This window comes from Vigna angularis, chromosome 6, assembly GCF_016808095.1.
Source record: "Vigna angularis cultivar LongXiaoDou No.4 chromosome 6, ASM1680809v1, whole genome shotgun sequence".
Classification (NCBI taxonomy): domain Eukaryota; kingdom Viridiplantae; phylum Streptophyta; class Magnoliopsida; order Fabales; family Fabaceae; genus Vigna; species Vigna angularis.
The window spans coordinates 7581154-7602958 of record NC_068975.1 but is presented as its reverse complement, the minus strand read 5'-3'; the positions used below and the strand labels follow the sequence as shown (position 1 = coordinate 7602958).

General features: G+C 33.7%; 1 protein-coding gene and 1 pseudogene across 1 annotated transcript; both read right to left on the bottom strand.

Moving 5' to 3' along the window:
• Nucleotides 1-10503: 10503 nt before the first annotated feature.
• Nucleotides 10504-15417, bottom strand: LOC108341340 (cysteine-rich receptor-like protein kinase 10). The gene is made up of 4 exons (XM_052879535.1): nt 15280-15417; nt 13764-13853; nt 10804-11014; nt 10504-10712 (listed from the first exon to the last, which is right to left on the bottom strand). The coding sequence occupies exons 1-4, from the start codon at nt 15415-15417 to the stop codon at nt 10504-10506; spliced, it is 648 nt and encodes a 215-aa protein (XP_052735495.1).
• A 2288-nt stretch (nt 15418-17705) lies between these two features.
• Nucleotides 17706-19447, bottom strand: LOC108341339 (protein FAR1-RELATED SEQUENCE 11-like; annotated as a pseudogene).
• Between the last annotated feature and the right edge of the window lie 2358 nt (nt 19448-21805).

The window sequence follows — 21805 nt, the reverse complement described above, 5'->3', positions numbered from 1 at the left end:
TGTTAATTAAAAAAAACAATTTATGTTCTATCTTTTGAATGCGTGTAACATGTATAAATGTGTTGTGATTTATCTGTTTAGTAATTTTTAGTATTTAGTTTTTATTTGTTTTATTTTTATTTTTTCATGTCTACCTATTCTGGCTATGTGAATACTGCTTATTCTGTGGATGCCTCTAGCTATGACTCTTATTCTGCATATTACTGTGATTTTAATTCTGCTAAATTTTATGATGAGAAAAATATGGATCATCCTCAATTTCCTGAGCTCACTCCTCGTGAGCCGGTCCCACCTACAAAGGATGATATTCATTGCGTTCTTAGCACTGGACTGATATATATGCTTCCTAAGTTTCATGGTTTTGTTGGAGAATGCCCACATAGACATTTGGAGGAGTTCCACAACATTTGTTCTTCAATGAAGCCTCCACATGTCCCTCTTGATCACATTTTCTTGAGGGCATTTCCGCACTCATTACAAGGAGCAGCTAAGGATTGGCAAGACTCTCTTCCTCTAGGATCCGTTACCGAGTGGGGATATCTTGAGCTTCAGTTTGTGAGAAAATTCTCCCTTGAGCAGTATGGATACATCAACGATCCTGAGTGGAACAATCTTAACAATGAATGGTACGATACCCCACAAGATCATTATCAAGAACCACCATTCGAGAGTCCTTTCATGCCTCCACCAGTCCAGCAATATCAGAATCAGCAGTATAATGCCTCTGCCCAAACAACTCCTCAGCCTTCAACTTCTGAACCTTCATTGAAGGAGTTATTGGAGCAGATGACCATGCAGAATCTCAAGTTCAAGCAAGAGAGCATGAAGATCCAGCAGGAAACTCAAGCTGCCATGCAGAATCTGAGTGATCAGATCGGGCAGATGGCCACTCTTGCACCTGAGGAGAATGCTGAATATTTTGAGGACCAGGCAAGAATAAGCAGTAGTTCTGAACCAGGTAGACCACCTTCATCTTCCCTCACTCTACCAATCTTCAAGGAAGTGGAGGTAAGCATACCGCAAATTGATTATTCTGTTGACTGTGTTATTAAAGATTATGCTGATGATAGGTATGCTTGTAATCATATTGTTGCTGAGTATGTTTTTAATTCTCCCTCTGAACATGAATCTGAGCCTGTTATAGATATTGTTTCTACATTTGAAACTGATTCATGTTATGAGGTTGTATCTAAGGCTCAGTATGATGAATTGGGATTGGGTGTTATACCTCTACATGACATTTCTGTGGAACCATTGTGCACTAACCATATTGTAGGAGGTACATATAAATTTGATCAGCATGCACCCACACTAGAAGACAAAGGTGCCAGTACATACAGCAATTCGAAGATCAAAAGGCACCTACTAAATCCGCTCATAAACAATATTTGTTGCTTAGATCCGGCGGTGGAAGATATTTCCCTACTTGATCAGATTTAGAGGATGAAGCAGTTCGTCCTCAACAATTTCATGCTGGATCCTGAAGAGAAGAACATCTCCCTGATAATCCAAGATTGGCAACTACCACCCTGACCAGGGGAGTTTTCTTTTTCTTTCTTCCCTGTTTTCCTACTTTTATTGCATTTGTCCTTTATCTGTTTAGTGTTTTAATTGATGATCTTATGCTTAGAACACGTTTAGGACAGTGTAATTTAAGTGTGGTCTCGGGAAGATTCTGCATTTTGTTTTTCTTTTAAGTTTGTTTTTCCTTTTCTTCTTAGTTTTCGAATTGTTATCTTAAAAAAAAAAAAAAATCTTTTTGATAAAATATTTTGTTTTAAGCGTGCAAAAGTTTTCCTTTCCATTAAAATTTAATGAGATGTACATATATTTATATATTTAAAAAAAAATGTGTTTTGTGTTTTATTTGCTTCGTGAGTTTTAGTGTTTTTACTAAAAAAAAAATCAAAAAATCAAAAATTGTTTTGCGAAGTCCATGATTTTTTTTCGGCCCTCAGTTTCTTACCAATAATTCATTGAAAATTTTCACTTCAGATCTCAATTTTTTAATTTTTCTTATTTTCCTTCATTGTAAAAATAATTTCTTAGTTGTTTCATACAGATCTTTGATTGAAAATTTTGTTTAACTAAGAAAGATTTCATTCATTTGAGCAAAAATTACAATAATGGAGGAAAGGAGTTTGTACAGATCTGAAAATAAAATTTGCAGTAGATTCATATGTGAAAATAAAGATGTTCGGTGTTCGATCAGTAATGATCGTTAATATTACAAACCAAATATAAAAAAAACATAAAAACATAAAAAAAAAAATTAAGTGTTCATATTACAACCCTTATTCTGGCCACACTCGGCCAATAAAAAAAAAAAAATACAAAATATTAAAAATGAAAGAATTCACGAGCTGGTTGTGGCGGTCTTAGGGTAAGCTCCGTTGAGGGAGCTCTGGTGCGGAATGCAGGGGGCATAGGTGGCAGGATTTGTCGTTCGTCCCTGTCGTCGTCGAGGATGATCGGAACGGGAAACAGATCCAGCAGCCTCGGTGCTCTCATTATCACCCAGTCGTATTCTTTCAACAAAAAAAAAAAAAACTTGTGTTAATAATTTAAGAGGAAAATAAAAATAAATAAAAATGGAGATTTGATCAGAGTCTTACCGTACATATATAGCGGCAGTTGTGAAAACTGAGTGCCAGTGGGGTCTATCTCCGCTTGCCAGCGCCTGACCCGATTGCCGTGGTTGTTGAACCAGCAGTGCACGTTGTATTTGCTGGCATCTCCGAAGATCCTTAGTCGAGACGTGATCTCGACAACTTGCGCTCTGCTTGGGTGTGTGACCCCAAAGTTGTAGATTCTGGTCATCATCTGGGTCTGATTTTCGGTAGGATGCCACCGCTGACTGGTGTATCTCTCTGATTCTATCTCACTCATCATTCCTCTCAATATATTCTAAAAAAATATATATATATAAAAAAACAACATAAAAAAAAAAGAAAAACAAAAACATAAAAAAATAAAAAACAGAAAAAAAAAAGCATAAAAAAAAATTAGATTAGTTCTGTGTTTTCTTTATTTGTTCTTGTTTCCCGTTAGATTTATTTTGTCCTGTGAGTCTTTGATGTTCAGTATCTTGTCTCAGGTTTGTCCATTTTTCAGTTTTAGGTCCATCAGTGTTTTTGTCCAGTTTTAGGTCCAGGTCCTTGCAAAGGGTCCTAACGGATCTAGGTCCAGTGTGTTGTCCATATTTTGTTTTTAGATTATTATTATTTTTTTTTCTTTTAGTGTGCTTAATAATAAGAAAAATGGAAAAGCAGTAAAGAAAAAATAATAAAAATTGGAAAGCAGGAAAAGGGAAAGGGAGAGCAAAACAGAGAAAGCACAAGAGAAGGCAGAATGGAAAATAAAAAGCAGAAAGAAAAGTAGAACGAAGTGCATAAAGGAAAGGAATAACGGAAAGCTTAAAGGGGAGTATGGAAAGAAATTACATGAAAGAAGAAAGAAAGGCAGATCTAGGAGCAGAGGACTTACTTGGAGTAGTAGGCTGGCAGAGAAGCTCCTCGCCGATCTCAGACTCTTCAGATGGCACCGGGGCAGAGGCTCCGCAGAGGTTCCAGACGCTCAGGTTGAGAGAGAGGAGAGCGGAGAGAGAGAAGAGAGAAGTGAGATGTAGAGAGAGAGAGCGGGCAGTCGGGAAATGCCGCTCAGACGCCGATTATTGCCTATTTGTAGCCAAATGTTCTGCCACTGTAGCAACAGTTCCGGTTGTTGCCACCGAAACTGTTGTCACAGTGCCGGTCATCTCCTTTTTCAAAAAAAAAAATATTATTATTAGCATCTACTGATGGGTGCTAGGTGATTTAGACATCTGCTGATGGATGTCACTGATAACATCTACTGATGGATGTTACTGAAAATTTCTTCCCATTTCCTAACTTTTTATTGCACTTGTCTATATTATTTGACTGCTCTAAAATTGATAATCTGATGATTGTAACACACTGAGGACATTGTGTGATTTAAGTGTGGTCTACTGGGGAGAAATTTTGATTTTTCTGTTAGTTTATGTTAGTATGTATTTTGTGTGTTAAATTTTTTGTTTTTGTGTGCTAAATTTTTTCTGTTTTAAGTTGTTTTAGTGTGTCTTGAGTGCAATAAATTTTACATTTTTCTCTTGATTTCTGGAGTTTGTCTAAGTTGTAGATTTTTCCTTCACTTACTTAATACTTATAGATTGCAATCCTTGCTTTTCTCTGCTTGGAAAGATGATTATGTGTTCAAGAGGTTGAATTAATTATAACACGGATACCCTGTGTGAGATTTGAGCCACTTAATGTTCTTTCTTGTGTGATATGACTCTTGATTTCTTGCACATATGCCTTGGCTTGATTCTTTTTGATAGACTTGATTTATATGCATGTTTAGAAATCATAAAGGCATTTTATTTCTTGACCCTCTTTAGCCAAATAAGCCTACCCTGTTATTATCCTTTGATAACCCCTTTGAGCCTATACTTTCCCCATTTGTTTGTTTTAAAGCTCATACACTGACCCTAAGTGAAAAACAATGATTACCTAAACCTTAGGGAAGTCTGGAGCTATAGAAGTGTTTTATGAATAAGTGTGGTCTCCTTGGGAATTCTGATGAATTGGCTAGTTGGTTCCACATCATGTTTTGAAATGATGATTTATATCCTGTTGTGTGATAAAGAAAAAAAAAAGAGACAGGATAAAAAAAAATTGATGAGAAAAAGAGAGAAAAAATGAAAAATAATTTTGTGAATAATGGAGTCGAGAAGAGGATTGAATTAGAGGTTTGGGTGAGATTTCACTGTGTTTACACTTTTTCCCAGTGCTCCTCTAATTCTTCTGAGATCTAGCTACTTATCCATATTTTTATCCTCCCCTATCCTTGGCCCCATTACAACCCTGAAAGACCTTTAGATCTGAACATGCATATGTTTTAAGTGTTGATATTAGAAGCTTGCCAAGTCTACTTGTGTTTGTTTTCTTGAGTACATTGAGTTGAAATTATTTACCCTAAACACTTGAGAGAAACACTATTAGTGCATCTGTGAGGTTATGTTATTTTTGAATCACCTCTTGAACTGATTAATCATTTTGCTATGTATTGAATTGCTTGGATGATTTCTGTAAGTATGTGCTTTTCTTGACTATGTGTTGGATATTGTCTACTTCTTTTCTCTGTCCAGACTTCTTGAGAACTTTGTAAATTCTGTTTATTTTTCTCGTGAGTCTTTATTTTTCTGTATGTTGCATTTGTGTCACTCCTTTGATGTCCTACGAACCATTCCCTGATTTGAGTCTTAATTTTGCCCAGGAGTGCAAAAGACTAAGTGTGGTCTATTTTGATGAGTCGATATTTTATTCACTCCATTTAGTTTATTGTACTAGATTTAATTAGGGAATTGTGCATAATTGTCCAGTATTTTCCCATTTTACTGAATTGTGCTTAATTTGATCAGAAATTCTTATTTTAGTTAATTTGAATTATTTGAGCTAATTAATTTCATTATCGATTACAGGAAAAATTTTGGAGATAAAATTTGGAACATTTGAAAGAATATTCATTTACACGGTGTTATTTAATTGGAAGAAGCCGCACAATGATTTGTTTTGGGTGTTTATGTGGAAACTTAGAAGTGAAATATTTTTGTTTGAAGTTGGAAAGATGGTGCCACGGTTATGGGAGAAGCATATTTCATGTTATATGCTGATTTATTTTGGTCCATTGGTCACTCATTTCACATGGACAAAATTGATTTAGAAGAAGCACATTCCACACGGTTTTGCAACCATTGGCAAGTCAACAAAATGGTAAAAATAAGTCACCACGTTTCAAGGGGCCACTCACAGTTTTATAGCTCTTTGGAGGATAAGATATGTGATTTCTTTAAAGGAAATAGGCTGCAGAATTCTTAAGCACTCATTCAATTATTCATTGGCCCATCTACAATTCATTTTCGCAAGTCAAGTATACGTTGGAATGGGAGCCGCCACCTAGGATTGGAAAATTCTTTTTGAGTGTGTGAATTGGTTAAAGCCGTAAACCAAATGGAATGAGTGGGAGCCACCACATTTGGAAGGTCACGGTTTTGTTAAGAAGGCTTGATCACCTTAGAGTGGTGAACACGTAGAAGAGAACACATAATGGACTTGAAGTGGAATCAAAGAGGGGGACCACCAAAGCTCACGTTCAAAAAGCACTACTCCAAAATTGAAGTGCTGAATTTAGTAGAGAAAGAAAAGCTTACGGCCCACATGGAAAGAAAAGCTTTTGGATTTTCAATTTGGTTGTAGCATATTAGAAGCAACACGTTTCAAGCTCACGGTGCAGCAAAGAGAAGGGAGAAGGAGATGTTGAACAATCCAATAGTTTGGGAGATGAGGGGGCTACGGTTGGTGTCTTGGAACGGAGAAGAGTGTACACGACAAATTGAAGAAGAAGACAAGTGAGGTAGAAAATGGAGGACCCCACCTTCTTGACTTTGGCACGCCCAAGGAGCTCAATAGCTGAACATTTGACAAAAGAAATTTCTTGAAACAAGGAGCTACCAATTAGAGACAACAAACGTGAAGTTTGAAGGAATTCACGAGCTGCCAATTGGAGATAAGACAAAACAACCAAGCTGAATTGAAGGAGGATTATACAGGTGTTGGTCCAGAGAAGTGGCTATAAATTGAAAGCCAAGCAGCAGAGAAGACTCATTAGATTTTAGGAGAGATTTTAGGATTGTATTAGGAGTAGTTTAGCCTCTTCCTTCTTTTCCAATTCTATTTTCAAACAATGCATGAATTTTATTTCTGAAGCGTGTAGTTCATTTCACAGTTTGATCATTTCATTTTTATTTTATTTCTAAGTGTTGAATTTTAATTTAAACGTTGAATCCTTGATGAATTTGATTTTCAGTTAAATGTTTTTATCTGTTAAAATTACCGTTCATGATTTTCTGCACCGTTAAATTCTGTCAATTTATTTTTCTGTTCATTTTATTTTCAGACGTTGTTTTTACCATTGCGTAATTTTCCATTTTCCATTTTTACCATCTTTTACCGCTTGTTTTTACCGTCATTAAAATTTATTTCAGTGTTTTTAAATTCAGTTGTCTTATTTAAATTCCAGTCAATTTTAATTTTATTTTTATTTTTTTCTCGCAAAACCAAACACAAACACCCCCCTTCGTGTTAAATCTGAGACTGAACCCACATAAATTGGTCCTTGAGAGACGACCTAGGAGTCACTTCCTAGTAATATACTGCATTAATTCGTGCACATCAAATTTGTACCGCTGACAGTCGTACCAATGTTCCATCAAAGTGAGAAACTCCAGAGAAATATTCCTCATAGGAAACGCTGCATTCAACGGCCTCGAAGACGTGTTCATCGTCGACTCTTCATGGTGTTGATGCATCGATTTCTCCATTAACAAGCGTTCCAATGTTGCTTGTATTTGATCGAATCTATTTTGATTTTCCGCCTCTTTTTGTGCATTGCACTCACGCCGTTGACGATCCCGCAACTCAAATCAATCCAATAGCCTCTGAATCTCGCTACCTTGGGTTTTTAGTTCAGCTTGAACATCCTTCAACCTTGTTGCTTCAGCCATAAAGAGCAATGAAAGCACCAATAAAACAACTGATTTTATTTAAGGTAGTGAAAGTAACAGAGAATAGTATATATAGGCGTATGAAAAGTATAATTTCAACTGCAAAATACAACTGAAATATTGTAGCACTAATAGAATAGTGTAAAATATAGCGTGTAATGATGCCCGAGCTGGAATATTATTGGATTCCACCTGACAGAGAGGAAACCCAGAATTAATAGAAGAATAGAGAAGAAAGCACCAATAGAGAGAAGATTCAGAAAGAAATTTCATACCACATGCCTGTCTCTTTTGCTCACACGTAGTCCTTCAAATACACGCTTCTCTTGGCTTGACATGTGATTTTTCTAACGGTTTCTCTGTCACCAGAAATCTCAGTCAATTTACTCATTTGTCCCTTACCCATTTCAGGCGTGCATTCCCTTTTCTACCCTTTCTCTTTTATGCATGTTACAACTCTACATTGTATGTTTTTCTTTTAGCAAAAGTCACGAGTATAATCCAATATATGAATAATCTTGAATAAGATATACGCTTCAAATTATAAAAATAAAATAAAAAACATAAGTTGTACTATCTATGATTCTACAAATTCAAATTTTTAAAAATAAATAAGGCATAAAAGTTTTATGTATTGTAACAACTTTTATAATAGAAACTAAAAGAAAAAAAAATTGTACTTCAGATAACGAATTTTGTGTAAAGAAAAATATAAAGTGGTAATTGTACATTTCTTTAAAATAAATTTGCTTATTTATTTACGACTTATATTAAAATAAGTATTTTTTTAAATTTAACAATTTTGTAATTTCCCAGAAAAACAAAACACACTAAATAGATGAAAAAAAAAACAGCGTGAAAACATGATTTATGAAGTTATTTAAACATTGAATCTAATGTCCGAGTATGTGTGTACACAATAGAAAACATACGGATCATACATAGATTTCACAATCTTAAATTATTAATATCTACGTAGTACTTTGGATTAAAACATTGAAGCGTAATCAATGTAGAGTTATATACTTTGATTTGTGTAATTTTCATGTTCAGTCACTGAAGTAATTTGTCAAATAATTAATCTCTGTCTAATACTTTGCATTAAAAAAATTAAAACGTAATCAATGTGAAGTTGTAAACTTTGGTTTGTGTATTTATCATGTCCACTCATCAAACTAAATTTTCGTAACTATGAAAGGATATATATATATATATATATATATATATATATATATATATATATATATATATATATATATATATTGTACTTGAATTTTCATTAATATTGTTATTTCCATGAACAATTCCGGCGTGCTTTAAGTATTTTTAATTTACTTTTCACATCAATCAAGGATTAGGGTCTTCTTCAATAAACAATTTAATTAAGTAGTAATTTGCCTGAAGTTTACATCATGAGAATTATAGTTTGTATGAGTTTAATCCAAATATGTTTAAGTTGACGACAAACATTAGCATAACGATTATTAGTGTATAAAAAGTCATAAATCACTCTCGTATTGAATAGTTTTGATTTTCATTTTTAATACTTTGTATTATAGGAAAATGCACCATTGTGGTTTTTAATTATCCAAATAGATAATTTCTTTTAGAAGTAACTGGTATTTAGAATACAACTTTCCAATGAAAAAGTCATACTTTCAACACAAGTTCAGTTTTTTTTTTTTTAAACAGGAAGCATTGTTAGATCATACAACTTTGTTTTTTATTTCTTATTTTTGTTTCTGTATAGATTAGGAAGAAGTCGTTTTAATTCACATGTCTTTTGTTTTTCTATTAACTTACCTGAAATTGTATTTATAAACCCCTATTTAGAATACATTGAATGCTTATTTAATTAATTATAAAAAATTATCAATTGTATTTTTTTAAATTAAAGATTAGTTATCAATTACTTAAAATAGAAATAATAATTAATATTTATATCCAAAGTATTATTTTTCTTTTAGATTGAAACTCCTATCAAGGTTTTATTTATAACACAAATATTTATGAAACTCAAACATATAAATTTTTATTTATTTATCAAAAATCTATGTTTCACAAATAAAAAGATGCTTCCATATATCATTAAATCAATATGAGATATAAAGCAATTAAAAAATGACTCCATAACCACGAACCTAACCCTATTTTTTATTATTATTTTGACAATCATTTAGGGAGCAATAATGGTTTTTTGTAATAATATACGAGAAGCTTCAATCTAGTGTGAACGATTTTGTTATTACTTAAAGAAAATGATGGAGATTTACATTGATGAGTATTTTCTTAGATCTATCACTACAAATATAATTAATTTTAGGAGGGTTATTTTCCGGCGGTTCTAGAAACCCCGAATAATTCTCGGCGGTTTATGTACAACCGCCCCTAATTGTTTTTTAAATTTTATAATACTTACGAACCCGTATCCCCTTCCCCGCGCCTTCGGTCATTCGTTCTAGTAACATTTGTTCTAGTTTCAGATACTTTCGAACCCTAAAACCTTCTCCCCATCTTCATCAAAATTTTCCCCAAACCCTACCCTACCACAATCTTCTTCTACTTGGCTTCTTCTTTGGCTTGGCTTCTTCTTTGGCTTGGCTTCGTGTTAGTCTTCTCTTCTTTCTTGGCTTTGTGTTTTCTGCGAGGTGGAGCGTCGAGGTGGAGACGTCGAGGTTGAGGCATCGAGGTGGAGGCGTCGAGGCATTTGTGGGTTGAGCAAGTTCGAGGTGCTCTGGCGCGCTCCCGCATTGATCGTCAAGGTAAGACTGTGTTCGATCTTGGCTCTCCGGTTTTGGCTCTCTCGTTCTTTGTTTGTTCGATCTACTGATGTTCGATCTTTTTGTGGGAACTCAAAACATTTTGTCTCTGGTTTGGTCTAAGACTTTAATAACAATTTTTGAAACATTGAACTCCACAATCTAACATTGAACTCCACAATCTAATCTTGCCATGCCAAAATCTGATATCTTTGGATGCATCTCGGCATCTAAACAAATGATACTTGCTTTGAGATTACGGTGAATGATCGTCAAACGTGAATCCTCGTGAAGATAAAGAAGACCTCTAGCTATGCCTGTTATGATTTTGTGTCGCTTTTCCCAATCCAATTGTACCCGCCCAACTTCATCTATAAACCAAAGCCAAGATACGATATTCTCAACGAGTTAGAATGTTTATAAATGAAGAATAGATGGTTCGGTTCCTTAATTTTGACTTGCCAATTATGAAGAAATCGAGGCTTTTGTTGGGAACAAATTCATACATCAATAGCCTTTCTCTTCTTTCCAAGCAATATCCTATCAGCTTAACTAAATTTCGGTGCTGAAGTTTGGCCACTAACATCACCTCACTCTTAAACTCAATTTCTCCTTGGAGGGAGTTCTTGGACAACCTTTTGATTGCAACATCTTGACCATTGGAGAGTTTACCCTGAAAATTTAAAGTTTATGAATGTAAGTCAGGGTAACGGCCTATTAGGTATACCACTATATTTTGTAGATGTGATGTACATCTTTTTGTGACACTGTTATATTTACCTTTTAAACAGGTCCAAATCCTCCTTCTCCTAGCCTATTTGCATCAGAAAAGTTGTTTGTAGCCGTCATGATTGTGGATAAGTCCAATTGCAATGTCTCTATTGATGTGATTTCATCATGATTTTCAGCTTGAACTGGGAATGAGTTGCAACAAATTAGTTCTCTAAATGGAATTCTACTTCATTTTAGGAAAATATTCTTCTTATAGACACTTACTTGCTTATTTATGATAACAATAATAACTTTCTTTTGGAAACTTGGTAGAACTTATAATATAAAAATTTATGATGATATCTCTTATTTATTATAGCTGACATGTTAAAGTTAAGTGATAATTGGCATAAGTTTATTTAGACTATTTGTATTATGTGAATCAGAAATTCTACAACTAATTATTTTGGATAAGCTGATTTTCAGACATTTTAAAAAAGTTTATATTCTTTCTCCAAATGCATTTTATTATATAAACACCTATTATTGCAAGTGTCCTTTTTTCATTTTACTATTTCCTGACAGTGATTGAACCATGCACTTCTTTTCCAACAGTGGAAGAAATTTCAAATTCTATTGTCATTGTGGGTAGCAACCATAGTGTACTTCTTCAGTTTTACCCTATTAACTCCATTGCAGATAGCAAAGGATTAAATCAACAAATATCATAATAAAAGAGAATGTGATGTTAGCTTACCTTCAATCTGTTTCCGTGACTTCCTCATTCTTAAATAGATGCACATAAGAATTACTAGTGTGACAAAGGCTATTGCTATTACAGTTAGAGAAGTATTGCTCTTTCCTGCCAAAACAGAAACTTCAATAATTAGTATATTTATAGGATTGAGGATAATAAATTAGTTCTCAACAAGTCTAATCACTTTCATGGAAAATAATTTTATCAAAAAGTGTTTCATAAGATTTCAACATTGGTGGCATGATGATACCCATTGAAAGTAAAATAAGACTTCATGAGAGTTGATTATAAGATCCTGGCATTGTAGTTGCTGTAATGCAATCTTTATAAAGGCCTACATACTGATGTTCAAAGTTGTTCTTTAATAGTTTAGATGAGGCAAGGTAGTATCACTCTTGGTTAGGTGTGTTTGTTCATTATTCTAACACTAATGCATTGGATCTTGTTAGAATTCTGGGTGTTTTTACGCGGTAGCATATCTTGTTCATCCTTGTTGAGTTCTTCTCTTCTTGGGAGAAAACCAACCTGTTTGCTTATTTATTTTATGCAGTGGGTTTTTCCTGGTTTCCTCTATCTAGGAACCTAACAGTTAGTCATCATGCTATTCTATTAGGATCGATAACTATGAATTTAATTGACGCTAAAAGTGTGTTCTAAAAGAATAATGTGACTTTTCTATGGAGTTGTTATTAGAGCTAGTTTTTGTATTTCTGTACCTGTGATGTGACACTGAAAACAACCTATTTTTTTCATCATGAAACAACACCATACACTATCTGCTTTATCTAAAATGTTAATTGATTGTCAAATATTGATTTATTCAAGATAGTCTTGCTTAATAATTCTGAATCTATGGCTGGTAGTAAGTCACTAGTAAAAAAACAAGATTTTAACTCGCGCATTTGGCATCGGTTAAGCTGTAACCGAAGCAAAAAATAGCGCGGTGGCATTTTTGTAGTTATCACAAATGAATATGCCTCGGTTCAAAAAGAACCGATGCCTAAAACTGGTGCGGTGGCATTTTTGTAATTATCGCGCAAGGTATATGCCTCGGTTCAAAAAGAACCGATGCCTAAAACTGGTGCGGTGACATTTTTGTAATTATCGCGCAAGGTATATGCCTCGGTTCAAAAAGAACCGATGCCTAAAACTGGTGCGGTGGCATTTTTGTAATTATCGCGCAAAGGTATATGTCGCGGTTCAAAAGGAACCGATGCCTAAAACTGGCGCGGTGACATTTTGTAATTATTTTTTTATTTTTTTGAGAGCGTTTAGGCCTCGTATCTTTATAGAACCGAGGCCGTAGACCCTTATTGCCTCGGTTAAAAAAATAACCGAGGTAATAACATGTGTTTAGGGTTAAATTTCGCAAACAGAGATAGAAGTTGCGCCGCTCTTCTCTTTTCTCCCTTTTTCTTTTGTTTCCCTTCCTTCCTCTTCTCTGCTCTGATGGAGGCGCGACGAAGGATATTCAATGGCGTGATTGAGGCGCGGTGAAGACGCAGTGGGGGCGCAAGGGCGGTCATTCTCGTTCTTCTTCTCTTTGTTCTGATTTGCAGGGAAGGAGGAAACTTCCTTCCGTCTCCTTTTTCTAATTTTGTTTGGGTTGTTTTATGTTTAAATGATGCTTTGCAAGAGTGGTGGAGTTTGATTCTCTGCAGGTGGTGGTGGGAGCACGTCATTCTCATTCCGATTCGTCTAGGGTTCCGATTTCAATTTTTGGATTTTTGATTGGAGTTTTTGAGTGGCGGCAGAGCTGAGACCTCCAGGAACAGAGGAAGAGAAGCTGGTAGAGAATCATTCTTGTTTCACTGAAAATGTGGAATTGCAGCTCTGAAAGTGGGAAATCATGCTGGTGGCAGTGGAAGATGGGTGATGGCAGTGGAAGATGGGTGATGCATAAGAACAAACATCAACAACATCCTGAAGCTTAAAAAAAAATAAAACAAGTTACTGCTTCGGTTACGTAAAAGAACCGATGCCTAAAACTGGCGGTGGATGGAGGCTTTATGCCTCGGTTCAGGGGGAACCGAGGCCATATGTCCTGCAAAAAAAATAAAAAAAAAAATAAAAAGTGTACTGCTTCGGGTACGGAGCAACCGAGGCCGTATCCCAATTAAATATGCATCGGTTCTTACCCGAGGTCAAAAGGGGAAGACATATTGCCTCGCCTGCGTATGCCTCGGTTGTAGAACCGGTACCTATAAGCAAATCTAACCGGTGCCATTTCCCTTCATTGCACTAGTGAGTCTTGGATTCTTTGATGATATTTATGTCCCTGCACATCATATGCCCTACCCAAACCACTTTGTTGAGGAATACTTTTGTTATTAAACTTACTTATAATTTAAGCATTTCTAGAAGATATCGTGTGTTGTTTCTAGTTCTACTTGCCATTTCTTCATTGTGAGTTTGGTTTTTACCATATAGGCAGCATAGTTCAATGTTCAAGCAGCTCAACAAGGGATTTTTTACATTGATGAAGTGGACAACTAAGAAGGTTCTTTTCTAATTTTAATGGCTAAGTTCATAAATGGCCTTCCATTATAGCTTTAAATTTTTAAATGCTATATTATATATTACAGGCTGAAAGGTTGAATATTAGCGAGATGATTCTGGTGAGGGTGTTTAGCAGGCATTATTAAAAATGCTGGAAGGAACTGTAAGTAAAATAATTCCAAAACGTAGTTGTTGATAATTGGTTTACTTCTTTGTAAATTAAGTGTTAAGTGAACTCATTGAGTTGTCTGTATTTGTCTCCTATTTAATTATAACTCTTAAGTGTTGGGCATAAGAAGGTAGTATCTTTTATATTTTGTGCCTAAGTTTTTCAAAATGATAAGTAATTTCAAAATAGGATTGTGAGGAAAGAAAGGATTGTGAGGGCAAAGTATTTAAATAGAAATTATTGGTAGCTTCACTATACAGATCTAAGTTTATAAACTTCAGGGGATGTCAGAGGATGGAAGCCATTCATTTCCACCACTCTTCTTTTCTCACTTCTAAAAGAACTTCAAAATTTAAATCCTCACTCCATAGCATAGCTTGAATGATTAGTTTAGTGGTATACCTATGATATTGGTTGATTGTGTATAGGTTTAGGAAGTGATAGGTTGGTTTGACATGGATGATGGTGTGATATTTAAAGAATTGGTGATGTAAAGATGATGAAAAAAGAATATGGAAACTCCTACCTTTCTACTTTGTTAGTAGACAAAACTAAACTTTCACTCACTTTACACTAACATTTACCTTCTTTTATCAAAATAAAAAGTCTCAAAGGTTTGAAAAACTATGAAATTGGGAATAGTATATGACAGTACAGTAGTACTAAAATACAAGGGTTTTAGTTAGTAGGAAAAGCTCAAACATTGCTTTTCCTTTTCCTAATTTATCTTTATCTTTTCATAACAGGACTTGACAACTCACCTATCTATTTGAGTACATGTTAAGAATTATGAACGCCTTACAAGTGTGTCCCCACCAACACCGAAAGATCTTGTGGAACTTGAAGATCCAGTAGTGGAAGATGTTCTGCTACGATTGCTTCCTTTCTTAACTAATTTAGTAACGTTGAAAGTTGAAAACTGAGATTCCGTCAAAGCCATTTTTGATGTCAAATGTACAACAAAAAGCAAAGATGTGATATCTAGAGGATCAACCCTTTTTCCTTTGAAGAATTTGACTTTACCCAATTTGCCATATTTGAAGAATGTTTGGAATGAAGATCGTCATGGAATTCTTTCTAAGGATGCACCATCCTTATTCATATTTTTAGTATTTTAATTTAATATTGAACATCTTTCTTTTTAATATATGAACCATTAATTGTATAAACATATTAACATGTAGAACAATGTTATTTATTTTATATATAATATTTAGTTTTAATTCATATTATTTCATTATTTGTTTGGTTAATAAAACAAATTTTATTATAATTCCATTTTATTACAATCAAAAACTAAAAAAGAAATCTGGACAAATTTTTGGCGGTTTTAGAAAACCCATGCTAATACCGGCGGTTTTCGCAAAACCCCGTTAATACCGGCGGTTTTCGCAAAACCCCCGCTAATACCAATGGTTTTTACTAAACCCCCGCTAATACCGACGGTTTTCACAAAACCCCCGCTAATACCAGCGGTTTTCACAAAACCCCCGCTAATACCAGCGGTTTTCACAAAACCCCCGCTAATACCGACAGTTTTTCAAAACCCTCGCTAATACCGGCGATTTTTCAAAACCCCCACTAATACCGGCGGTTAAAACCGCCGGTAATTATTTAACGACGCAGCTTTTCCCAATGGTTTTCCTAACCGCGGGTAACTTACTTTCCGGGGGTTAAAACCGTCGGAAACGAAAAAAATAACCCCCGCTAAAATTATAGGTTTTTGTAGTGTATGAGGATTGTTCTGAAAATAAAAGTGAGAGCATCAAGCATGTGCATATGATTAAGATTTTAATATTTTTCTTTTCTACGATTCTAAGTTTTAAGATTAAAAGTATTTTAATAATATTCATTCTTAAAACTAAAATAAAAAAGAAACCCCCGAAACCCTTACTCGCCTCTCTAATTCCTCTCAACCCTTTCTCTTTCATCTCTCTCACTCCAACCTTTTCTTTGTCATCCCTATTGTAGTCTCAATTGAAAAAATCAGAAACATTTGTTTAACACTAATCCACCTTTCTCACTTATCCAATTTGTTTCTCTCTCATCTCCATACTCTCCCTCACCCACACACAACAACCTACGACAGTGCAATTTGTTGCTCTTGCTCTGTTCGTTCATTTGTTTTCCACTCTAATAACAAAATAATTGATGATGTTGATATTGGTTTTTGATTGGAGGACTGTGTTATATATTTTTCCTTATTATTATTATTATTATTATTATTATTATTATTATTATTATTATTAAATTTCATTTTTAAATTAAGTCATGGGTAAATAAAACCTTCACAAATCAGAGAATTTCCATGCATCATTTGCACATCTACACCACATTTCATTATATTTTTATCACAGTATACATTGAGTTTATTTATTAATGTGTATACATACATGACTTTTTTTTAATGATAAATATTGAAATTAAAAAAAAATTGATATAAAGTTTATGCATAGTTTAACACACACATAGCAAAATCTTATTATTAGAAGCAGCAAAACATGGCTGCCACTGGTGTCACTCTAAATGAATTATTCTGATCGATGTATGAAGGGTGCATTTCTGACTACGATAACTGCATTGAACTTGTTTTCTTTTTTTAATTTAGTGTGAGTAGTTTACATGAAATTGAAATAAGTAATTTCATGTAATACAAAATTAATAATAATAAATAAACATATTAAGATACAAAGAATAATCTTATAACACTCCTTTTTCTGTAACACTATGCTAGAATCGAGGTACTTCAAAGAACAATTTATGTATTTGTTGTTTTTTAACATTAGACTTGTTTACATGAACTTCTCTATAAACACCTTTTTTAAGGAGAAGAAAATAAGAAAAAGAAAATAAAATAAGTTTTTGTAAGAACTAAAACTAGTTTATAATAAGTTAAAAATCGTTATTATTATTAAATGTTATGTAATAACGTATAACAAAATAAAGGTATAGTCATTATTGTGTTAGTAAATAATGAGAAAAATGAATGTCGTTTTGGTATTTCATTTTTAGGAAACTTATGTGTTTTGTTTTGATTTGCCTCCATTTTCACCATCTTCAAAAATATAGTGTAGTGTAATAAAGTTCTATTGAACAAAAGCAGTGCAACAGTCATAAAATATAACCAATATCACAAGTTTAATTAAGAGGAAAATATAACCAATACATGTCACTTTCAATCAATCACCTACATATTACAAATTAATGAAATTTTAGAATACAACAGAATCATGAATTATACTTATTAGGAGATGATTGAGAAGTTAATAATGAGTCTTTCTTCCTTTTGATTGGACAATTTTGTGAGTCATGATCGGTTCCACCATAATTAGGATAATGATAATGACGAGACTTCTTTGCAGCTTCAACTCCTCCTTTTGCCCTTGATCCTTTTAGTCGACCTTTTATTTTAGAAGTGATAGGAAACATCACACTCATCAACATTTAGAACACCATGTTTTAGATCAATTGAATTTTCTTGAACTTCAGACATGTCTTTTAAATAGTGAATGACTTTCTTTAACTCTTTAGTAGTTACTTCAACTCGATCTTTGGTCTTTAAAGATTCAACCTCTAAACATTGCACGAGTGATCGAAACTCAACAGAGGAGTTATCATTATAGTTGATTATGTGTCTTGATTGTGGGATCAATGAGCTTTCTCTTCTCCATTGAGAAGGAAGATATTCTTCTGGAATGCTAAAATAGTCATTCTTCAACAACACTCGAATAACATGTCTACATAGTATCCTAGAAAATTCAAATTGTTTACAAGAACAATGAATTGAACTTTTTTCCTTTATCCAAGTTACAGAACGACCTCCATCAAGTTTGGTGTGATGCCGCACCGAGTAAGAGTCATTGTCAATCACAATTACTGCATATTTTGTAGATAACTCAATCTCATGTTGAAGCAACTCAAAGGCATATGATGTGAGTGTGGATGCAGCGTGTTCCTCAATCGGAAAACTCATTTTCATTAGAGGATTATGATACTTTTGACGCATTATCGCCTCTTCTCCAGCTTAATTTCCAATGTTCACAGCAACTCCAACCTTAGAAAAAGGAAATATGAAAAACTTATAAGTTGATTATAAAAAAGGAAGAAAAAAAACTCGTACCACCAAACAATAATATATTCTTACTTGATTCATAAAGTCCACCAAACTCGATTTAATAAAATTTCTAATATCTTTGTCCGAAAATGGTAGATGTCCTGCCTCTATCCCTTTCTCCGCTTCAAGCACTCTCGTAATGAGACTTACCGAGCAACCAACTTTCGACAATAATAATATATGAGCTTGATCATTAATAGGGATATCAAGATAAGCATGAAGAAATCGAATTTCTTTCTCATCTAATAACGCATGATTATGAGAGTTTTCGAAACATGTAACCATCCATTTTTCCTCGAAGCCAAATGCTCTTTTAGATATCAAGAATTTTGCACTACAATTACATCTGGAACTTTTTCGTTTCCTTTGTTTTTCTACTTCAAAAATTTTTCTTCGTTTAGCAACACCTTCTCGGTGACAAATAAACTTTATTTTATATATATCTTCAATGTTATTCTTGTTTCGTTCGTAACTATTTCCACGTCTAACTGAAAAACCAGAAGTCTTTGCAAATAAACAATAACAATTGTAAGCATTGGTGTCGCTGTTAAACAATTTTCCTTTGTAAAGAGTTGAGTCATTGCCATATGCGCCTTCAAGCAAAGGTTTCAAGATCTCTTCAATTTTATCATTTTCACTAACCTCTCTAATTTCATCATCTGCAGATGTTGAATCATCATCTCTAAATAAACCATCCAGACCAATTACCAATTCCTTCGGATGTTATATGCTTGTGAAAATTAGATAAGACAAAAATTATAACTAGATGTACACATTATTTATATATATATATATATATATATATGTGTGTATGGGGTTTGTTAACGCACGTACACCTATTTTTCAATTGGTACATTTTAGCAATGTGTGCCAGATTTTAGTAGACAAAAATACCCTTATATATCATGGATTCTAAGTTTTAAGGTTAAGGGTATTTTAATAATTTTCATTCTCAAAACTAAAAAAATAAAAAAGAAACCCTCAAACCCTTACTCACCTCCCTCATTCCTCTCAACCCTTTCTCTTTCATCTCTCTCCAACCTTTTCTCTATCATCCCTACTGTAGCCCCAATTGAAAAAATCATAAACACGTTCCACGACCTCCTTCGCACCGGGAACCTTCCAGAAACTCAGCCTCTCCTCCTTTGAATGATCAGAAAATGCAACCCTTCTTCTCAGTCTCACACAAACACCAATATTTTTCCATTTTCTTATAACCTGACTAAGAGTGCATATAATTAAATTTAGGTTTTATAATAATTTTTTTTTATCAATTTAAAAAGTAATAGTTTGTTCTGCAAATGAATAAATTTGTAGCTTATTTATTTATGCAATATGCAATATTTTCATACAACTTAATAGTCAAAATATCAAATTTCCTCAAAATAAACTTTTAATTTTAAAATAAAATTTAATAATAATAAGAAGGAAAATATATAACACAGTCCTCCAATAAAAAATCAACATCAACATCATCAATTATTTTGTTATTAGAGTGGAAAATAAATAAACGAACAGAGAAAGAGCAACACATTGCGGTGTCGCGAGTTGTTCTGTGTGGGTGAGGGAGAGTATGAAGATGAGAGAGAAACAAATTGAAGAAGTGAGGAAGGTGGATGAGGGTTAGACAAGTGTTTTTTATTTTTTCAATTAGGGCTACAATAGAGATGACAGAGAAAAGGTTGGAGTGAGAGAGATGAAAGAGAAAGGGTTGAGAGGAATGAGAGAGGTGAATAAGGGTTTGGGGTTTTTTTTAGTTTTGAGAATGAAAATTATTAAAATACCCTTAACCTTAAAACTTAAAATTCATGATATATAAGAGTATTTTTGTTTACTAAAACTCGGTACACATTCCTAAAATGTACCAACTGAAGAAACAGCGTACGCGAGTTAGCAAACCCCATATATATATATATATATATATAAGTGTATATATATATATATATGTGTATATATATATATATACATATATTTATTATGTTAGATCATAAAATTGTTTCAGCATTAAACATATTGTGAGATCTGAATGCGACACTTTGAAATTCAAGTGAGCAAATTGAAATTTGAGGAACAAAAATGCTTCGAAATCTAAGGAAAAGAAAACACAAAGGATATAAAAACCATGAATCCTAATATGTTCAACAAAGAAACAGGATGGCAAGGATTACACAAAATTTAAGCTATATTTATAGATGAAATGACGACGTTCAAACATCATTCAGTGGAAAGTAATACATCTCTTTTGATTCAATTAAGAACTAATTGACATGCAAGCCCCAACAAAAGACGTTAAAAACATCGTTGGAAACATTGTCCGACTACTCTACAGAGTCAGACGTGCTATTGAATGATTAAAAATTAAAAAGAAAAAAATATTAAAAATTAGATGATCCGCTGATGAAAAAGTAAAAAATGTCTTTGGATTCGACGTTGTATGAACGTCGAAGCCCCGCCAAATTCGACGTTCAAACATCATTCACTAAAAAAGTAAAAAAAGTCTTTGGATTCTGATATTATCTCCTTGCTAACTAAACAAAGACATTTCTATGATAAATAATGATATAGGACGTCATTGATCACAAATATTTGACACAATCACCAGACTTTTGCATCGATTGTAGTCAACACTCGACGTCAATCGTATAAATTTAATTTGTATTGCAGTTGTTTCCACCATAAGAACTAATTAACGTCCAACCCCTAACAAAAGATGTTAAAAATATCGTTGGCAAATGCACACCATTAATGTCCCTCTACTCCACACAGTCGGACGTGCCATTGAATGATTAAAAATTAAAAAGAAAAAAATACTAAAAATTAGATGATCCACGTAGCAAAATTAAATCATTTTAAAAGCAGTACACATGATTAATATCCTGAACGTCGAAGCCCCGCACAATTCGATGTTCAAACATCATTCACTAAAAAAGTAAAAAATCTCTTTGGATTTTTAAGAACTCCTTGTTGACTAAACATAGACATTTCTATGATGAATAATGATATAGGACGTCCTCGAGCACAAATATTTGACATTAATATCCTGAACGTCAAAGCGCCGCACAATTGGACGTTCAAACATCATTCACTGAAAAAGTAAAGAATCTCTTTGGATTCTTAAGAAATCCTTACTAACTAAACGTAGATATTTCTATGATGAATAATGATATAGGACGTCCTCGAGCACAAATATTTGACATTAAGTTTCTGAACGTCG

Excerpts from the sequence above, each read along its gene's own strand:
- LOC108341340 (XM_052879535.1), bottom strand. The coding sequence starts at position 15,417 with ATGGCTTTGACGGAATCTCAGTTTTCAACTTTCAACGTTACTAAATTA. Across the intron at positions 13,854-15,279 it reads GTGTTGGTGGGGACACACTT|GACATATGGCCTCGGTTCCC; the intron begins GTAAGGCGTTCA and ends TTTTTTTTGCAG. Across the intron at positions 11,015-13,763 it reads TCTTTTACGTAACCGAAGCA|GGTAAACTCTCCAATGGTCA; the intron begins GTAACTTGTTTT and ends TTAAATTTTCAG.